At 45.5% G+C, this 19,138-nt stretch overlaps 1 protein-coding gene across 4 annotated transcripts in view; it reads left to right on the top strand.

The window, feature by feature from the left end:
* OSBPL10 (oxysterol binding protein like 10) overlaps positions 1-19,138 on the top strand; it is a 331,754-nt gene that overhangs the window by 276,083 nt on the left and 36,533 nt on the right. For all 4 annotated transcript variants that reach the window (XM_033212888.1, XM_033212886.1, XM_033212887.1 and 1 more), the window contains one exon: positions 15,628-15,777. In XM_033212888.1, coding sequence (XP_033068779.1) covers positions 15,628-15,777 — 150 coding nt within the window. The remainder of the gene's footprint in view (positions 1-15,627; positions 15,778-19,138) is intronic.

Below are 19,138 nucleotides of genomic sequence, written 5' to 3'. Positions count from 1 at the left end.
GTGAGCCTCATTTGGATTTTATGGCAGTGGAATAATATGAAGAAAATACAAATTGTTACAATTACCCTCTTACATCCTGAGTATCATTTCACATCTGAGTAAAAGTACAGGGAAACCTTTTGATATTCTATGTCACTGTGGCTAGAAAAGTGGACACACATAATGCAAATTAAAGAGAATAGAAAATGCTTGCTGTTTGGACCAAAAGATATTGAGTGGGATGTAGAGATTGCAGCTTTATAATGGGGCATTATTGGTGCCTCCTCATTGTGGAATTAAGGGCTGTGGTAGTTTTGCTGTTGGTTTATTTCTTTTCTTCTATGAAATGCTAGAGCCTGTTTTCTGCTAGGTGCTTTCTTCTTGGTTTGGTAATATTTACAGAAATCAGGACAGAATAGGCGTATACCAGAGTTGTCTTTAAGAAAAATGAAAAGAATAAAACCTGAGCTTTGGGCTATTTCTGATATTCCTAGCTCTTGATCTGCTTGTGGTACCAAATCACTGGTTTGAGAGTCGGAAGATAATCCAGAAATTACCTACTGAAGCAAAACGGGGTGGACTTGCTAGTTTTTGTCCCTTAAAGACTGCTACCCTGTATGTATTGATATGTGCCTGGCACAGGGAAAGTCCTCAATAAATGTGCCTTCCGCGTGGCCTGGAGAGAACATTATAACATTATCAGAAGAGTTCTTAATGCATTTTGCTTTTTCCATTATTCATGATACAGTCCCTTTTGGCCTGCAAAGAATAGTAAATGCCTCTTGCTTCTAATGACTTGTAAATCAAAACTGTTCTGTGGTTTGCGATGCTCCTGGTTATTTCCTTTGTGTTATCGTACGCTTCGGAAATTTCCATTGGAGGGTATTAGTTGGGAATTTCCAGGTGAGAAGCATAAATGATTAAAATGGACAGATAAAATTCAAAGCTGGAGTTGAATGACTGCCTGGTGTGGGCACTGATGAAAATACAATCACCCTTATCCAATCAAAGTTGATAGCTTTCTGAATCTGTTTGGGAGTCATCAAATGAAATTTCTGGAACCTTGTCTAATGTTGAGGAATACAATTTTCTTAAACGTGTGCCTACACAAGTTTATGAGAAAAGTTGTCCGTATGTCTGTGTTTGCTTTCCCCTAGCATCTAGCCCAGAGCCATCTCCTCACTGGCCACCTAGGACTGGGTTTGGAGAATCCGAGGGGCTAGTAGCACACTGCCTGCGCTGCTCCCCACCCGGGAGCCAGGCCCCATCACGCCTGCTACTTTCCTCCGCTGTTCCTCGCAACGCCCGTGGCCGGGGATCATTAGAGCAGACCTTCTCAAATGCTAGGGAGCACCAAAATCTGCTGCAGGGCCTCGGGGAGCAGGGAGTTGCTGTTCACTGGGTATAGAGTTTGCTTTACTGGATGAAAAAGTCCTAGAGATCTGGTGTACAATAACGTTATTATAGTTAATACTCCTGAGCTGTATGCTTAAAAATGGTAAAACAGGCCGGGCGCGGTGGCTCAAGCCTGTAATCCCAGCACTTTGGGAGGCCGAGACGGGTGGATCACGAGGTCAGGAGATCGAGACCATTCAGGCTAACACGGTGAAACCCCGTCTCTACTAAAAAATACAAAAAACTAGCCGGGCAAGGTGGCGGGCGCCTGTAGTCCCAGCTACTCGGGAGGCTGAGGCAGGAGAATGGCGTAAACCCCGGAGGCGGAGCTTGCAGTGAGCTGAGATCCGGCCACTGCACTCCAGCCTGGGCGATAGAGCGAGACTCCGTCTCAAACAAACAAACAAACAAACAAAAAAAGGGTAAAACAGAAAAATATTAAGTTGGATATAAAGCGATACATTTGTCAAAATTCATGGAATGGTACAATAAGATTTGTATATTGTACCAAGTATAAGTTATAATTGCATTTCAATTAAAAGAATAAACAAACAAACCCCAAACCAACAAACACTGGTCTCTGCCTTGCCGCCAGAGTTTCTGTGTATATAGGTCTGGAGGGGGGCCCTAGACTTGCATTGCTATCCAGTTCACAGTGATTCTGCTGCTGCAGGTCCAGGGACCACAGTAGACCTAATTTAGAGCCTTTCCCTGCTGCCACTCTGCATTCCCGCAGTGCTTTACATGCTTTCTTCTGTCCCTGCCATAGAGTTCAGGCCCATAACTGCATAATTTATGGGAAAAGCAAGACAGTCTAGCAATTAGTGGCATCAAGTGTACAGTTCTGAAAGAATCACTGACGTGGTACCATCGACTTGAGTCTTGTGTTTCTTTCTGAATAAAGCCATTTACCATCTGCAGATCAGAAGAAATCCATCACCCAGCACAAAGCATAAATCAATAATAATTTAAACTGTGGATCTAGAAAGCCAGAATTCTAGTCTCGGTATGTACCTGTGCTTATGATAGAAGCAAGTCATAGGTAGTAGAATTCCTTTCCGTTTTTAGGCACAGAATCATTTTATTACTATTGGCTACCCCAACTACATCATTCCTTCATCAGTTTGTTTTTGAAGTGGAGGTGTTTGTAAAATTGTCCTTTGGTGTTTCATCAGGAATTTTAGATTTTGAAAATAATCTCCTCCCACTGAACTTTATATTACCAAGAAGTTAAGGAAAGATAGGCATGGCAGTAACATTTGAGTGATCCCAGTAAACTTCAGCGTGGGATTTAGAGGAGGGAGGGATTGCGCCTGCCCAGATTGTTAGCGCCAGCATCACGGCGCCAGTGCTGTTCGTACAGGTACATCACCATTGGCGGAAGGAGTAGAAATGGATTGGGAGGCCCTCAAAAGTTAGAGCACCACTCTCCAATCAAACTTGCTGCAGTGATGAAAGTGTTTTCTTCCTATGCTGTCCAATATGGTAGCCACTAGTCTGAATGTGGCTAGTGCCAGCAAGGAACAGATTTTTAAATTGTGTTTAATTTTAATTATTTTAAGTAGCTACGTGTGACTAGCACCTACTGGAGTAGACAGGGCAAGTCTAGAGAGTAGGGTGAGAAGTGAGTATACCGTCCTCAGTCTAGGCTAGAGGAAGTTTAGGAGGGGAGGGGAAGTATGGGTCAGATTGAGGAAGCCCAAAGTACTGGGTTGAGTAGACATTTTCCTCTAGGCAGTGGGAAGCAATTGAAGACACATCCCTGAAGAGATCCTGAGAACGTGTGCCTGATTGAAGACTTCTGAACAGAGCAGTGGGTGTCTGGGGAAGAACGCTCTGGTGGTGTAGTACAAGACAGTGTAAGAGAAGGAGTCTGGAGCGGAAGGATGAGCTGAGCTGGGAGGCTGGCAGGGCCCTACATTTATGTGACCAAAGCCTAGGGTGTGGTAGCAGCAAAGATGAGGAAAGGCAGGGATGGTGGGCCAGGTGGGTCTCTGGATGGGAGGGGTCCGGCAACTTGCAGGTCTCAAGCCTGGGTGACTAGGATGGTGCGCAAAACAGGAAGGGCAGGATGCGGCTGCTGGGCTCCTTTATCGAGTGCACGCAGGGCTGAAAGGAGGGGAGCAGAGATGAGAACAGCCCTTCTCCCAGCTGAATGCTGCCTGCCCATGTGTGTCGTCTTAGCTGTTTTCTATTGCCCATCGTGTTTAGTAGAATAAATGGATCTGCAGACAGTTTTGACTGGTCCATTTTGCCTCTCACTCCACCCCACTGCCTCTTGTGCTTTCTCTCTCTTTTCCTTACCTGCCTGCTGCCAGCTCCCTGCCTCCCCTCTGATTACTGCACCCCCGCAATAACTCACCATTTGATCTTCCACATACAGGAACTCAAAACCCAACTACTGTCTGCCCAGCAAGGCTGCAGGGTCCGGGGTGACCCAGGCCATGTCCTACACTGATTGTAATCCTCCTCTGCGCCTAACACAGAGCCTTACGTGTGTATTTACCCAGTAGAGGAGAAGGAAGGACGTCAAACATTTCACTACCATCCTCTAGTGTGTGTCGGTCTCCCTCACGCTGAACTGTGGCAGGAGTCTTCCAAAACTGCTCTCAGGGCCCGTCCCCGCTGCGTGCAATCATATCGTTGTTTGCTTAACCATTCGTCTCCTAGGGCCTGAGTTCTATTACCCAGCCTCCTCAGAATCTTCAGCAGTTCCTCATTTCCATAGGGGAAAGCCAGCTGTTTATTTCCTTTACGTATGCAACGAATAAGTCAATGTCAGATAGTATTTTTGTTGATAAAGCCACAGCAGCTAGCAAAACATTCATTTTGGTCCTGCTTCCTGTGAGCTGACTTTCTGCAAGGGGGAAGAGATGATAAGTACACATAGAATACAGTTGAGAGTGATCAATGCTGCAAGGAAAAGCAGAGCTGAGGAAGGAGCAAACCGTGGAGAGGGAGGAGAGGGAGTGGTGCTGGCCTAGATGGTCAAAGGCTGCTGTGGTGAGGGGACATTGGAGTTAAGATCTGAGTGAGGCTGGGTGTGGTGGCTCATGCCTGTAATCCCAGCACTTTGGGAGGATGAGACGGGTGGATCAGGAGCTCAAGACCAGCTTGGGCAACATGGTTAAACCCCATCTCTACTAAAAATACAAAAATTAGCCTGGCATGGTGGTATGCACCTGTAATTCCAGCTACTTGGGAGGCTGAGGCAGGAGAATCACTTAAGCCCAGGAGGGGAGGGTTGCAGTGAGCTGTGATTGTGCCACTGCACTCCAGCCTGGGCAACAGAGTGAGACTCTGTCTCAAAATAAAAAATAAGTAAAATAAAATTTAAAAAGATCTGAGTGAAGTGAGGGGGAAGTGGATGAAGAAGACCAATAAGAGCAGGTGCAAAGGCCCTGAGGTAGGCCTCTGCTTCACGTGTTCCAAGAACAGAAGGTGGCTGGGAGGGGTGAGTAGGGTGAACAAGGAGGGGAGTGTGATCAAGCGAAGAGTAGAGGAGTCGTGGGGCAACATTGTGTAGGGCCTCGTGGACCGCAGTCAGGACTTTGACATTTAGTCTGAGTCAAGAGGGGAGGGCTTTGGCTTTCAGCCTAGGAGTTATATGATCAACTTTATGATTTAAGATACCTTCCAGCTACTGTGAGGAGATGTAGACTAGGAGGAGGGGCAGGAGACTGACTGGGAAGCTGTTGCAGTAATTAGGAGAGAGAGGTGACGGTGGCTTTGCCAGGGTGGCTGAAGTTGTGAGAAACAATGAGATTCTAGATATAATTTGCAGAAGTTGCTGATGGATGTGGTGTGGAGCAGTGCATATGCAAGAAATTAAAGTCAAGAATGGTGCCATGGCTTTTGGCCACGTGGTTAGAAAAGCAAAGCTGTTCTTTACTGAGATGAGGAGGATCATATTTTGGAAGTATGAATTGAAAGGTCTGTTTTAGACACAATAAGTCTGAGATGGCCATTAGGTGATGTGTTTTCTCTTCACTGTTGTAACAAATGATCATCGACTTACTGATTTAAAACAACACTAATTTATCATCTTATAGTTCCACGTAAGAATTCAGACACGGGCCTCAGTGGGCTAAAATCAAGGTGTTGGCAGGGCTGCATTTCTTTCTGGAGGCCCTAGGAAAGAATTTGTTTCCTTGGCTTTTCCAGTTTCTAGAGGCTGCCCACATTCCTTGGCTTGTAGCCCCTTTCTTCATCTTCAGAGCCAGGAACGTTGCATCTATATTCCTCTTTCTGACCACAGCCTGGAAAGATTCTCTAAGTTTAGGGATTCATGTTTTTACATCGAGGCCACCTCAGCAATCCAGGTTAATCTCCTCATCTCAAGGTCCTTAACGTAATCACGTGTGTAAAGCCCCCTTGTCACTTAAAGTGCCGTATACACAGGTTCTGGGAATTAGGACGTGGGCAGCTCAGGGGTCTGCTATCCTGCCCACCTCGGTTAGCTAAGAGGGGAGATGTTGAATAGGCCACTGGGTGCACAAAGCTAGAGTTCAGGGCAGAAGGCTGAACTTGAGATACACACTTAGGAAATAAACATTTAGAAATTATTGAAAGCTGTTGGATCAGATGGGCTCTCCAAGGGAATGAGTCCTATTATAAGGCCAAAGCCCTGTGCTTGGCATCAGCTGCACTTCCCTGCAGGAAGGTTCTCTTCATCCCTGACTGGCATCATTTCTGCTGTTGGACTGTCCCCTCTTTCTCTTGGCTGCTTGAAGCGCTCCTCTTTGGTGACACCCAGCCCAGAGTCTGCCTTCTCTGTGTGAGCCCCTCTGATCACCCTGGCCACGCCCTTCCTCCTGGCCTTTGCTATTTGATTTTGTATCATATATCCTTTCATTTATTTTTCTATTTTTGATGACATTATTGAGATATAATACACATGCCATACAATTTATCCATTTAAATTGTACCAACCATTTGGTGGATTTTAGTATATTTACAGGTATATGTCACCGTCACCAGTCAATTTTAGAATGTTTTCATCACCTCAAAAACCCTGGACCCTTTAGCTGTCACCCCCGTTCCACCCGTCCTCACAGCCCCTACAACCACTAATCTATGTTGCCTGTCTTAGATGTCTCATAGAAGTGGAATCACAACACTTATGTGACTGGCTGTCCTTTTAAATCTAGATTTTTGTCCTTGCACACTCAAGTTTCCCACACTTTCTTTTTGGTTTTATAAATTCATTCCTTTTAAGAACTTACTGTACATCTGTTGTAAACCGTCCTTTGTGGTGGAATTCTAGAAATGAAGCCCTCAATTAGCTAGGATTCCTCCATCAAAGAGTTCCAATTAAGGTAAGCTGACAACCATGTGGCCACTGCGTTCCCCTCCTGAGCCTCTGGCTGATATTACTAGTTGATCACAGCTTTCTTTCTCCTCAGATTTGTAGATGGCCTCTACGTCCACCTCCACCCATGGCCCTGAGTAGCCAGCCCCAAATAATCAATTCCTTTGCCAAAAGAGGGCTGACATTTCTGGTCCAGTTGGAAAGTAGGTGTGCACTTACATAAATCCACTTTGCTAAGTGCCAGAATGGGCATGTCCAAAGCACCTAGGAACAGATGGTAGGATTAAGTCTCCATCTCTGTGAAACGTGGTTGAACTAAGTCTCAAATGTTGAGTTGAAACTTACAGTCTGAAACTTACTAGTCTCCAGGGCTAGGAGAAAGAAAGATCCATGTACTCCTTCTCAACCAGAACACCAGCCCGTTGAATGCTGAGACCATATCTTAAGCAAATTTCTAGCTTCGGTATCTAATGTGGTGCTTTGTTACCTGTGGTCGTTGGAGGTGACTAAGGTGATAGTAACCCTTTCAGACCCAGTGCTTGCTTACCATTAAACCTACCCTTATGCCTTTATGTCTAAACTCATTGCGTTCTCTCTTATCAGAGCTCCAGGAAGGCTAGAATGGGGTCTTGAAGGAGTTTCTTCCCTACCTTTCCTAGGCCTAGAGAACTCGAGTAGCTGTGGATGGCAGGTTCGGATAACAGGTGTGGATGGCTACTGCTCCTGTCACCTCCAAACCACAGCTGGTCTCTCGGGCCGGTTGCTGGGATACTCTCTCTAATTCACTGCACTTGCTGCTTCGCGTTTGTCTTGCTTAGTTCACATATTTGCATGTGACCTTGATTGAGACATATTTCAAAGTTCTCTGAATCCTTTCCTAGTGTAGCTCCAGACCAGGGAAGGGTTGTTTGCCTTGTGGTCAGGGCCCTGCAGCCCCAAAATCCTCAGTGGGGAAGGCCTAGCAGAGGAGCTTGGGTGGCATCAATTCAGCTTTGAGAGGGAAGCTGTGGGGGAGAAGGGAGCAGCACAAGTAGGAGGATGCAGGAGCTTTAGCAGCAACCTTAAGTCAACATACCGTTGTGTGCCCAGTGCGAACGTCACAGGCCTCATCAGAGCATGGCTGTTTACCAAGCACTTCTTGTGTGCCAGCCACTACAGTGTTCATTGCTTTGTACGCTTTGCCTTGTTGAGACCTAGAGCAGGCCTCTCAGATGTGAGAGGTGGTACCATGTCCATTTTAGAGACAGAGAGACTGAGCCTTACAGGTGGGGCATAGCGTCTTTAGGATTTATCACCAGGACTATCTGCAGCTGGATCTCTACGCTTTTCTTTTATGCATCACTGTCTCCTAAAGCTGTGGTAGTCTCTGATTTCGTGGCCTCTTCCTTATCCTCACTATGACTTTTATCCCAAATACTCATGAGCTTCCTGTGATCTGTGCTGCTTGTGCAACATCAGAATAGGGACCATGGAGACCTTGGTCCCACGATCATAAACGGCTTTGCTTTCAGGGTGTCTTTCAGAGCTCTTGGCCGTGTTAGTAATTCAGCGCTGGATTTGGTTTTAAAGTGCTAGCATTTTGCTCATTGAGATGCTGTAAAGCGCCTGACACGGTGTTTGGCACTTAGCAGGCCCTCTCTGTCTTGTTGGGGCCCTGCCCTTTCCCTGCTTTTCCAGGCAGCAGGCTGATGCTAAGCCTGATTTGCAGCCTCTGGGATTCTGCACGCTGGCATTCGGTATTCACGCTGGCACACTCCAAAAGCTCAGCTGCAAAATTGCTGCCTACCCCTTCATTTGCTGCTGCTTCTTCCCTTTTCTTTTTCGTACTTTCTTTAGGTTTTCTTTGCTATTTCTTGATTTCCGTTTTTTCCTTTCGTTTAAAAATAGCTAGACTCTGGTTTCTAATCAGAAACGTAGAAATGAGACAAAGACATGCTGCTATTTCCTGTGAATGCTTCCCTCGAATGTTTTTAAAGGAATGCCTGTTGAATCCTCTCGATGTAATTGTTCCCTGTTATCTTGGCTGATGACAAATGCCCCCACTCTCTCCCCTCCCAAGAAGTGACTTCCTTCTGCCTTCCAGGGTGTGTTTTATTTAAAACTAACCTTTCTGCAGGTCGGCCCCTTTGCTCAGGAAGAGCATCTGTCCTTCCAGTCTATAAGAGCCAAGTGTGGTAAATGTGTGTGTATGTGTGGTTAGAGCCAGCCAGCCAGCTCATCCCCTGGGAGGCAGCAGGAGGATTGTGATGTCAGTGACGACAAACTCAGCATCTCCAAAAGGCAGCTGGGACCAGCTTGCTGTGTGGACATGCGTGTACTTGTACCTGTCAAGGATAAGATCCAGCTTCTCCATCGGGTTCCCCTCGCAGTGGCCTCGTTCTTGAATCTACCTCCAAATGGCAAGATAAGGTCCCCTAAATTCGCTGGTGGCCTTTGAGGCACAGTTGGTTGCTTGGCTTTGGAAGTGGCTACATGTAGAGGATAGTATATGTGCAGGAGCCTTCAACAGCTGCCCTGCAGCAGGGCCAAGGGGCACCAACTATACCAGACACCAGCTGAAGACATGTGTCCACAGCGTCTGTCTTCGGCATGACTTCTGACCAGAGTGGAACATCCACCCGTTCAGCTGATATACCCTCTACCCAGCAAAGATGGCCTACTTTTGGAGAATTAGACACAGCCACCAAAAAGACGCTTCTGGAGGAGAAATCTCACCTGTGCAGTATGTGGGAAGGACAGTAGGTTCATCAGGATCAACCATTTTGCATTCATATGACAAAACTTTCCATCTCTGTGTCCTCAGGGGAGACACTTTTTCCAAGCATGTAGTAGTGAATGCCTTGCCCTTGGTAGTCATGTGATATGAGTTTCTTACTGGAAATGGGGACAAGAAGGCCAAGTGAAATTTCCTGAATTGCTGGCCATCTTTGTATACTCTGGGCTATGCTGATGTTACTGACATATATACGGAGTCGGCCTGGATCTTCAGTTGTGGCTATGCCAGTTTTCATGACCTTTGCCTGTTAGATGGGGTTTCTTAAGATATGAAATGTCACTGATTGCATACTGTGAGGATTATGTAATGAAGGTGATAATTTGGTTAAATATGCTGTACATATTGGAATGAGAAAATGACTAGAGATAAAAATCCTTGGTTTTATGGATTCTGTACTGCAGCAGTAACACTATTATTGTTAGAACTGAAGGTCGGGTGCGGTGGTTCATGCCTGTGATCCCAGCACTTTGGGAGGCCAAGATGGGAGGATCACTTGAGGGCCAGGAGTTTGAGACCAACTTTGGCAACATAGCCAGACCCTGTCTCTAATTTAATAAAAAATTAAATTTTTTTAACTAAAAAAAAGACCTGAAAAATGGATTCAGGAATTGGTCCTTGGGCACTTGCTCCTCATAGACAGAGACCCCTTGGTTTCTCTTCTGCAACTCACTGTGTTTCTTGATTTATCCCCTTTGTCTTCTACGTGCCTACTCTTCCAATCTCTCCAGTTGCTAGCTTCTGTGTCTTAACTCCACACTCTTTATTTTTCTAGAACCCCTTATTTCCTGACAAGCCAGCTTCTGTTGACTCTTTTCCCCTGGCAAACATAAGTACACTTGCCCCCGTGGCCACTGTTGCACGTTATTGCCTGTTCTGTGTAGTTATGGAATTGAGAAATAATTTATCTCTAAGGGGATGTCATTCCATTCCCTGGTTACTTCTTTGCCATGCTGCTGTGTACCTGACAGTTCTCTTTTCTGAGAATATCTGAGCGTGGTGCTTTGGGTCTTCTCACCTACTGCCTGCATTTCTTTGACCCTCAGACTACCAAATTTTTTTTTGACATGGCTAGATTTCCCCATAAAGATACTATCTAGATGTGTTTGGTCTTGTCACTCAGTGCCAAGGTTTTTTGGTATGGCTCAGTTCACCCCAGTGCCTCCTTGCCAAGTTAACAGTGTGTAGGGAAAGTTGCCAGGCTTTAAAAATGATTGAACTGCAATATGCTTGCTGCTAAAAGAGAATTTGATGTTCATTCTCGAGCTGGCTTTATTGTCTGTCCTTGCCATATAGGTTTTCAGGAAAGTTGCAGGTCACTTGAGCTCAGTGGGTGATGTTTTTCTGTTGTAGATATTGTCTGTTTATTGGATACTTATTTACTTGGGCATGAGATGGCTTTAGGAATCCATCTTAATCCTTGCTAGAGTAGACCCTCTTACCCCTGCATGTCTGTGATTCCTGGTTTGGCACAGAAAAGCTCCCTGTCCAAAGGCAAAATGCACCTTGAATGGTTAGGTAATGGAACCACGCAGTCTTCTGCCATGATGTCTTAAATCTAACCAGTAAGGATTCAGTCCTCTGAATTAAGATATTAGGTTATAAGACCGTGTACAAATAAAAAGGAGACGGTAGTAGATCAAACTGCTTGTGTTGACCGCCCCCCATCTGAAGGCCAGATCTAGGTTGAGAGAGAAGACAGGTCACTAAAGCAGGAAGGATGGGGTGGGGTAGGAGTCCTCCGTCTGAGGAGGGGGAAGCAGGAGTGGAGTGCCAGGAAAAAGAGTACCTTTGGGGACATGGGTGGAGTGAATGAAGCCTGTGACAGGGAAATGAGTGGACTCTGCAGACAAATGTTGATTTCATGGTTTTTCCTGGCACGGACCCAAACTGTAGTTACATTACGTATATGTATTGAATAAAAAGATTGGCATTTCAGTCGTGCTTGAAATTTGCATTTGTATCGAAGAATTAAGATTTTTGTTTAAGAGATGAAAGCAAAGCTAAATGTTTCTCCCACATTGGTGTCCCCCATTGAGAAGACTGTTGGACCACACAAACCTAACACACATCACAGGTGTGCCTCCTGGCTTTGGCCTCGGTGGCCATAGCCCCATATACCTGCTTCTCCTAATAAGTAAGAAGCAGAGGCCTGCGGTTAAGGGCCGGGTAACATCTGTAGATGCTGTGACTGTCTTGGATGGGACCATTCCCAGCCCAAGTTGAGCCCATCTCTCACATGGTCTCAGCCTTTGGTCCTCGAGAGGCCAGAGGTCAGTGAAGGGGCAGAGACCCTTCTAAGTATCCAGAGGGAGCTATGGACCCCTCTTCAGAAAAATGCCCAGACTTACAGTTTTTACATAAAATTTCAAGGATGGGGGTGGATATTTTAAGGGCTGTCCCTGGGGCCCAGGCCAAGAACCCTTGCTCTGGGCACAGGTCACTGTGGGTCACCAGGGAATGTCCCTAAACCCCAGCCTGCCCGTGAAGCTTTTTCCTGCCCGTCGAATTTTCGCTTATCATCTTCCCCATTTGCTAATAGGCACAGTTGCTTGATTTTTGTAGCACCATATGCCCCGAGGTGCTTGTGTGGTAGAAATATTGAGTCATAATTTCTGTTTTTATTAAAATCCTTATTTTTTCAAAGCCTGCTGCTCTTTAAAACATATTTTAATTCCATTTTATCTTCAAGTTTACATACATTTTTGTGACTGGGCTGGCTTATTTGCAAAAATCTCTGGGGGATGGGGGATCTGAAGATTCTTCTGCTTAAGTCTTATACATTCTCTCAGCATTATGAAACCATTTCCCACGTTCATATTTTTCAGAGATGGGGGAACACTGTTCTGCCATTTTTGATGACCTTGAGACAGTTGTTATTGTTTTATAAGTGAAAATTTGCAGAGATTCAGAGAGGAGAGGCGTGCAGGGACTCCCAGGAGACAAGCGGGACTTTGTCAGAGAAGGGGGAAATGGATGTGGATAAGCATGGGGACCTGATTATGGAAACCAGCACTTGGAGAGGGTGACAATTATCAATCTCTTTGAATTCCACATCAGAGTAGTGGAATCAACAAACCTTCGACCCTAAAAGGGAAGGAGGTTTTGTGTCTTTAAAACTCCATCAAGACCTGTCTCTTCAAACCCTCCATTCCTTGCCGTGGATGCCTATGTGGATGCTTTGTGGATGCCAGTAGATTGGCATTTACATTGCCACGGACCTATTTCAGACAGAGTTGACCTGTTGATGACTCCTACCTTTCCATCCATGTACCCCCAAGTTGGACTGCGGTGGGGGTTGGGAGGGTCTTCTCTTTGTGCGGATGGACTGAGCTGCAGTGTGGTGGATTGAAAGTGTGTCCTCTAAGATGTTTACTGTCAACGTGGTGTATGAAACCAGCTTAACTCTGATTATTTACTTGAGGCTGGGTAAGGGAATGTTTTACAAATCACATTGGGAGAAAAAGGGCAAGTTCTCAGAGGCTGTGGGAGAGAAAACAGTCCTAGGTCCTTGTTTAAGGTTTGGGCATGGCTTCCTCAGGATTTGTGCCACCAGAGGGCAGTGTGCCAGGCTCCCATGGCCGTCCTTCCCTGGGCGGGACTCCAGGGCCACCAGTCACCCCGGATGACTCAGCTTCTGGGGCACCTGCGCCAGCCTTAATTTCCTCTGCTGGAGCCAGTGACTTTGAGAGGAATCGTCAGACACAGAGGACGTGCTATTGATTTCCAATGGGAAAGGCTGGAGGGGTCTGTGTTCGCATTTATGTGTGTACTTAGTATCATGCGACTGGATCTTGTGAAAGACTTGCTACTGGAAGGCAGGGACAAGCTGGATTGAATTTTCGAGTAAGGCAGACAGCAGGAGGAGGTGTGGTCCCCGAAGGTCTGTAAACACATCACACTGAGTGTAGCAGTGAGTGGGAAAGATGAGGATTTCCCCTGCACTGACTTGTGAGCAAATAGGAAATCACAGCTTTAGAAGAATGAATCATTCTTTGCTTCATGAAGTTTATGGCAGCCTCAGTGGAGCAATTGATTTAGTATGCAGTCCATTCTTTGTGAGAACAGCTAATTTCAAGCAGAAAATAATTGCCCGCAAAATGGAGCTACCTTTCCTGTTGAGATGTTTAAGGACTTTGCAGCCCACTCCACCTGTTGGGTCCACTGTGGGGGTTGGATTTCACTTGTTTTTGATTGTCCTTTTTCTTCCCAAAGTAGAATGCCCAGACACTGCCCTCTCCTCCCCCAGCTGGTGCTGGGATGAGAGGAATTCTGCTGATACAGATGACTGCCCACCAGGTCACTGCAGAGGAAGTTGCAGCTGTAGCACCTTTGCCATTGGGAGGGATTTGTGTCTCAGCTCTCTGACTTCCATAGCGTAGACTGGAAATGGAAGCTCACAGGGAGCTGAGACAGCCACCCACTTTGAAACTGACCTGAGATCCAGAAGAGGCAAAAGGGAGGAGAGCCAGGAGGACAGGCTGGTGGAAGGCAGGCCCTGCTAATCTCAGCGTTAGCCATTCAGGCTCATAGCAGTGGTGGCCTTGGCAGCAGCAGCAGTCACGCAGCAGGACGGGGTGTCATGAGGTGGAGCTGGAGGAGACCCCCAGGGCCACTGGCTGTAAGTGCTGGGTTCCTGTGTCCTTCTACCCCTAACTTCGAGTGTAGAATCAGGTTAACTCACAGCTCAGAGACTTCCCTGTGGCTTCTCTTCTCAGGGTTAGCACAGGTAAGGATTCCTCAATTATTTCAGCATAATCTAGCAAAGCAACTTGCCAATGATGTCAGATAATACCTATTATGAGGTGGCTAGAGAACTGGGCACATAATGAAAGAAAACTTAGCTTTTGGCTGGGGGAATATCCTGTGGGCTTCACTGAGACCTTCCCAACCATCTCTTTCGAATTGGGATTATTTAGAGCTGATTGAGAACACCTTAGGAGTATGTCTATGGAAAATGTCTATTTATGTTAAGTTTTAAAAATGCCTACCCCAGGAGGGAAGGAACACCATTATTACCTCTCTTTGGAATGTTGGAAAGGAATGGTCAGTGGGTATGTAAGGCCAGACAGTTTTAAACACCTTGACCACTAAAATAACCTTTGTATGTTAGAAGTGCCTGTAGATATAAAATGATTCTGTCTAATGAGGTTAGTAAATTGTTCGTTTTTTGCATGAACATTTGGACAAGTCTGTATCCTTTCATATTTAATACCTTTGAGCTTCTGAATTTCTGTATATTATGTCTGACCTGTTATTGATAATTGGAAAGAAATGTATGATGTTCTGTGCAGAGTGCTTTTGCTTATATATAAGCAAGCATCGTAAGAACATAGGTAAATGTGGAGTGTGGAATGTGGAGACTTCTTTCAATAGAATGCTGAGGGCAAGTTTACCTTGTAGCCAGAGTTCTTAACACTTGGATATTGGAAAATTTTATGTGCAGTAATCCCCTTGCCCAGTTTAGTAAGTTGCCTGTTTTCTATGTAATGTGAAAAAATGGAATCGAGTGATTGAATTAATAAACTTGCATCGAGGAAAGCAGGGTCTGTTGGCCAGCGTGAATCCCAGTAGTATTATAAAGTTTCAGGAGTTTTGCCTTACATTTTCATTTGGTGCCTTCCTCCCTAAATTAATGCCAGTTCTCAGCCTTTTCTTACACCTGGTAGAGTAATCCTAATTGATTTGGATAGAAATAGTCTTTGAGCACATTTTTCCATAAATTATTTTAGTTACTCCCTGGATAATCCAACTGTTACTTATAAACAGAAAAATTTATATTAGATATGAAGTGGCCTGGGTCGTGCAAGTTAACAGGAGTTTAACTTTGGTAAACTCCTACTTGCTAATAGGCAAAATGAAGGGAGCTCATACCCATATACTATAGTTAGTTTCTTCAAGAACAGGGAGCTATTTTGTCAGGGGAAGTCCCTTAGGCTCACTAATTGGGGAAGACGGGAGAGATGGAAGGGGATATGCAGTGTCCAAGGCACTGGGCCGACCTCCGGGGGACTCATTTGCCCCATGGCCAACAGGACTGGGTCACAGAGGAGCTCTGCCCGGGACAGGATTGGGTTTCTTCTGTCATCGCGAAACATATGAATTCATACACTTTATTTCTAACTCCTGTTGGACCAGCTGGTGATTTTTATTGATTATTTCATTTTAGCCAAACTCAGGCTCTGAATTGGTTTTGTCCGAAGATGAAAAAAGTGACACTGAAGATAAGGAAGAGACGGAATTGGGCGTTATGGAGGATCAGCGTAGTATAATTCTTCATCTCATTTCACAACTCAAACTTGGAATGGATTTGACCAAGGTAGGTTGGCATGTCCCCCTGGATTTGTGGTCAATTGTTGGGGTTCTGTCTATCCTCAAGCCTTCTCTACGCACATTCTTTTCATTGTGGTGAGATTGGAGAAGTAGAGTGGGGAAAAAGGCCAGCATTGCTTTCAAGTATAGATATTCCAGGTATAATTTGAAAGGACATTTTTGTACATAAATGGTTATCCTTAGGGCTGGACAGCCTTGCATTTGATTCTCGGGCGGAGGTGCTCCTCTACAAGGGCAGGGAGAGCATCAGAAAAAGCATATGAGATGGTATGGAAAATTCAAGGTACTATTTCTTTGTTTCTTGCTGTGTTCTAGAGATAATTGTAGGTGGCCTATAGAGATGACTATGACACAGTGGCCATAGAGGGAAAAGATGGGGAAGGCAAATGGTGGCGCGGGAATGGGGCCACTCTGCACACCAACCTCACGACTGGCTGAGGGCTGTAACCCTTAGCTGTAACCGCTGGTCCCCAAGGGTAACCTCGTTGGTGATCCGAATCTCATTGCCATAGGTAGAAGTGGAACCAACTCTTCTTGGTGCTCAGTGCAGGCAGGATGCTTCCTGAGGAACCTCACCAAGAGTACCCGTGTCCTACCACTAATGTCATGGAGAGGGTCCCACGTACGTTACCCCTCACCTCTAGTCAGTAGCTTCATTCTGGAGGCAAGCAGGAAAGGCAATTTTGTATGTAGCTGAAAGGTTGTGTGGTGTCATTGGGGCCATTGTTAGGTGGTAGAAAGAACCTGGAGTTCATCCTTCCTGGGTTCCACTCCCAGCCAGTTACTCCAGTTGGGAGCCTTCCTGGCACGGTGGCATGAGAATCGCAGGAGGTGTGCAGAGGACCTAACCCAGTGCTGAGCTCCTAGCAAGTGTGTCACCATCTTATCCTTATGAAATGCTATGTTATGTGGTTTGACTGGTGGGGTAGAGGAGCAGCTGTCACACAGACAGACAGACAGACATGATCTGCGGGGTGGGTGTGCCAGGGAAGGAAGTTCTAGATTCTGAAGGCCAGCTAGAAAAATGTGGATGTCAGAGCCACTGAAGGCACAGCCTGGGGAACAGCCCTAAGAGCAGTTGGCTTGGTTGGCCACAGTGAAGGCTGTGGATTCCGCAATCTCATCTCGGACTAGGCAGGGGGCCAGAGAAGAGGGAAGTGGCAGTAGTGTGAGGAATTCTTTGAGGAGGAAGATGACAGAACAGAGTGACTAACCATTTATAGAAGATAGGGGAGAGACTGAGGAGATGGGAACCTCTCAGATGACAGACAAATCTTTTCTTTGAAGTGTTTCCATGGGTTTGAATGTGAGTGTGTCTGATATTCTGGGAGACTGTGCCACTTTAAACAAAACAGTGGGCCCACACGGAGGATACCAGACATAGAAATTTCCCTGTTCGCCATCCTCCACCCTCTGTGTGGCTGCTTCTGTTTTGCACGCCAAGCTATGACGACCTGTTCTCCATGCTGCTGCCTTCCCTTCATTTCAGTCCTCATTGTTTTTCAGCTACAGGAGTCATTTAAATGCTTGACTTTTAAAAGATACCCATGTTTTATTCTTGTGGATTGTGTAGACACCCAGACGGAGCTTGAGTTAAAGTTTGATGAAGTGTGGATGATGATAATGTATACAAGTACGATCTAAAATCACAGTGTTTCCAAACTGGGTCATGAACCATTAGTGGGTTGTGAAACCATTTCTAAAGAACGAAATAAAATACAGAAGAAAATATCAGAGCATTCTGCACATGAAACCTAGTTCTTTTGATACATGTGTACTGGGTCACGATGTAAAATATATTCTTGTTGTGGATTTTTTTTAATGTTTATAAAACTCAGACCTAGAATCATGAATGACAGAGGAAAGAGATTGTAAGAGAAATTGAAATTGCCAAGGTCAGATATGGAGAAGCAAGAAAATGCTAAGGGGACTATATTATGGCAAGCTGAGTGTCTGAGCGACTTCACGTTATTCCTGTCCTGGCCTAAAATAAAGAAATATCGCAACTGTGCCTTTCGTATTTATTATTGTTTTATTAGAATATGATTGTTTTGCATTTTCAGAGCGACAGCCTCTTCCTGAAAGAGCAGACATTGCATTTCTCCCAGTACTCAGTTGAGTACCTGAAAGAATAACTTTTCTTGTCTAGAGTTTATTAACTTACTTTACTGGGAAGACTCTGTCATTCAAAAACCAAAGGAAGACTTGACAAACTGAAATACTTGTGAGAGAAAGAGGTAGAACTGTTACTATCCTATGTGGTTTCTTGGCTTCTGTTGCTCTGCATTATAAAAAGGTTGATGAAATTTCCTCTCTCCTTACTGTTCCCTTTTCTCTTCTTGGCACTTGGTCCATGTCATTAAGTTAACCCTGTACTAAATAAGCAAGCAGTGAAAAAACTTAGCCAGAATGGAGTATCTGATGAGCAGGCACCCTGGAGAGAGAATCTTCTTCACCTCAAGGATGAAGGTCTAGTCTCTCTCCAAAAGCAAGTATACTTCCGTATCCCTGAGGATGTGCCAGTGTTGACACATTTGTGAGCCATGACCAGCCCAACTGGGCACGTAGTGCTGTATCTTGCCGTGTTTCACTGTGGTTGCCAGACAGGGCCAGGTTCGTGGATGTTTGACCTGTGAAGTTGCTCAGCACCCCATGCTCGGAAGGGCTCCATGCTTGGATTAATACCCTGCTATCACTGTCTTGAAATTCTCACTAATTTTCAAATAAGGGGACTTGCGTTTTCACTTTCCACTGTGCCCCACACAGCATGTAGCATCCTGCCTCCAGAAGCACCCTTGTCTGCCCTCTTTGCTCAGGGTGGCACCATAACCCCAAGTTACTGGTGACTACCACCACTGGATAACCCATTGTATTTCCACAAATTGTGGGTAGCCTAGAAAAGAAGAGAGGATGGAGGAACCACAGTGAGGTGGAGGGTCACCAAAGGTCTGGAGTGTTGTGCATGCTGGTGAGTTGAACCTGGAGTGGGTGTTAGGATCAGGTCCTGCAGAGCCTATGAGCCATGTGAAGGAGACAAACTTGATCCTGAGGGCTATGGGAAGCCTTGGAAAGTTTGAGCAAATGAGCAACATCGTGTGGTGTTAAGGAGATCTGACATGACTGTTGTGCCAAGTTCCAAGCTCCAAGAAGGGCCCACAAAATGCAGTATTGAGGTTGGAGGCTTAGGACCATTTTTACCTAGTTTTCAGGGATATGAAAGGCAACAATTTGTAATGTGTTCACTCATGTAACATGTATTTATTGAGCACTGCACAGGCTAGATACTGTTTTAGACAGTGGGATTGCAGCAGAGCATTCAGAATCCATGCCCTGATGGGGCCTGAGTG

This window comes from Trachypithecus francoisi, unplaced genomic scaffold, assembly GCF_009764315.1.
Source record: "Trachypithecus francoisi isolate TF-2019V2 unplaced genomic scaffold, Tfra_2.0 Lachesis_group0, whole genome shotgun sequence".
NCBI lineage: Eukaryota > Metazoa > Chordata > Mammalia > Primates > Cercopithecidae > Trachypithecus > Trachypithecus francoisi.
The sequence above is the reverse complement of the archived record's forward strand: the minus strand, read 5'-3'. Positions and strand labels throughout refer to the sequence as shown.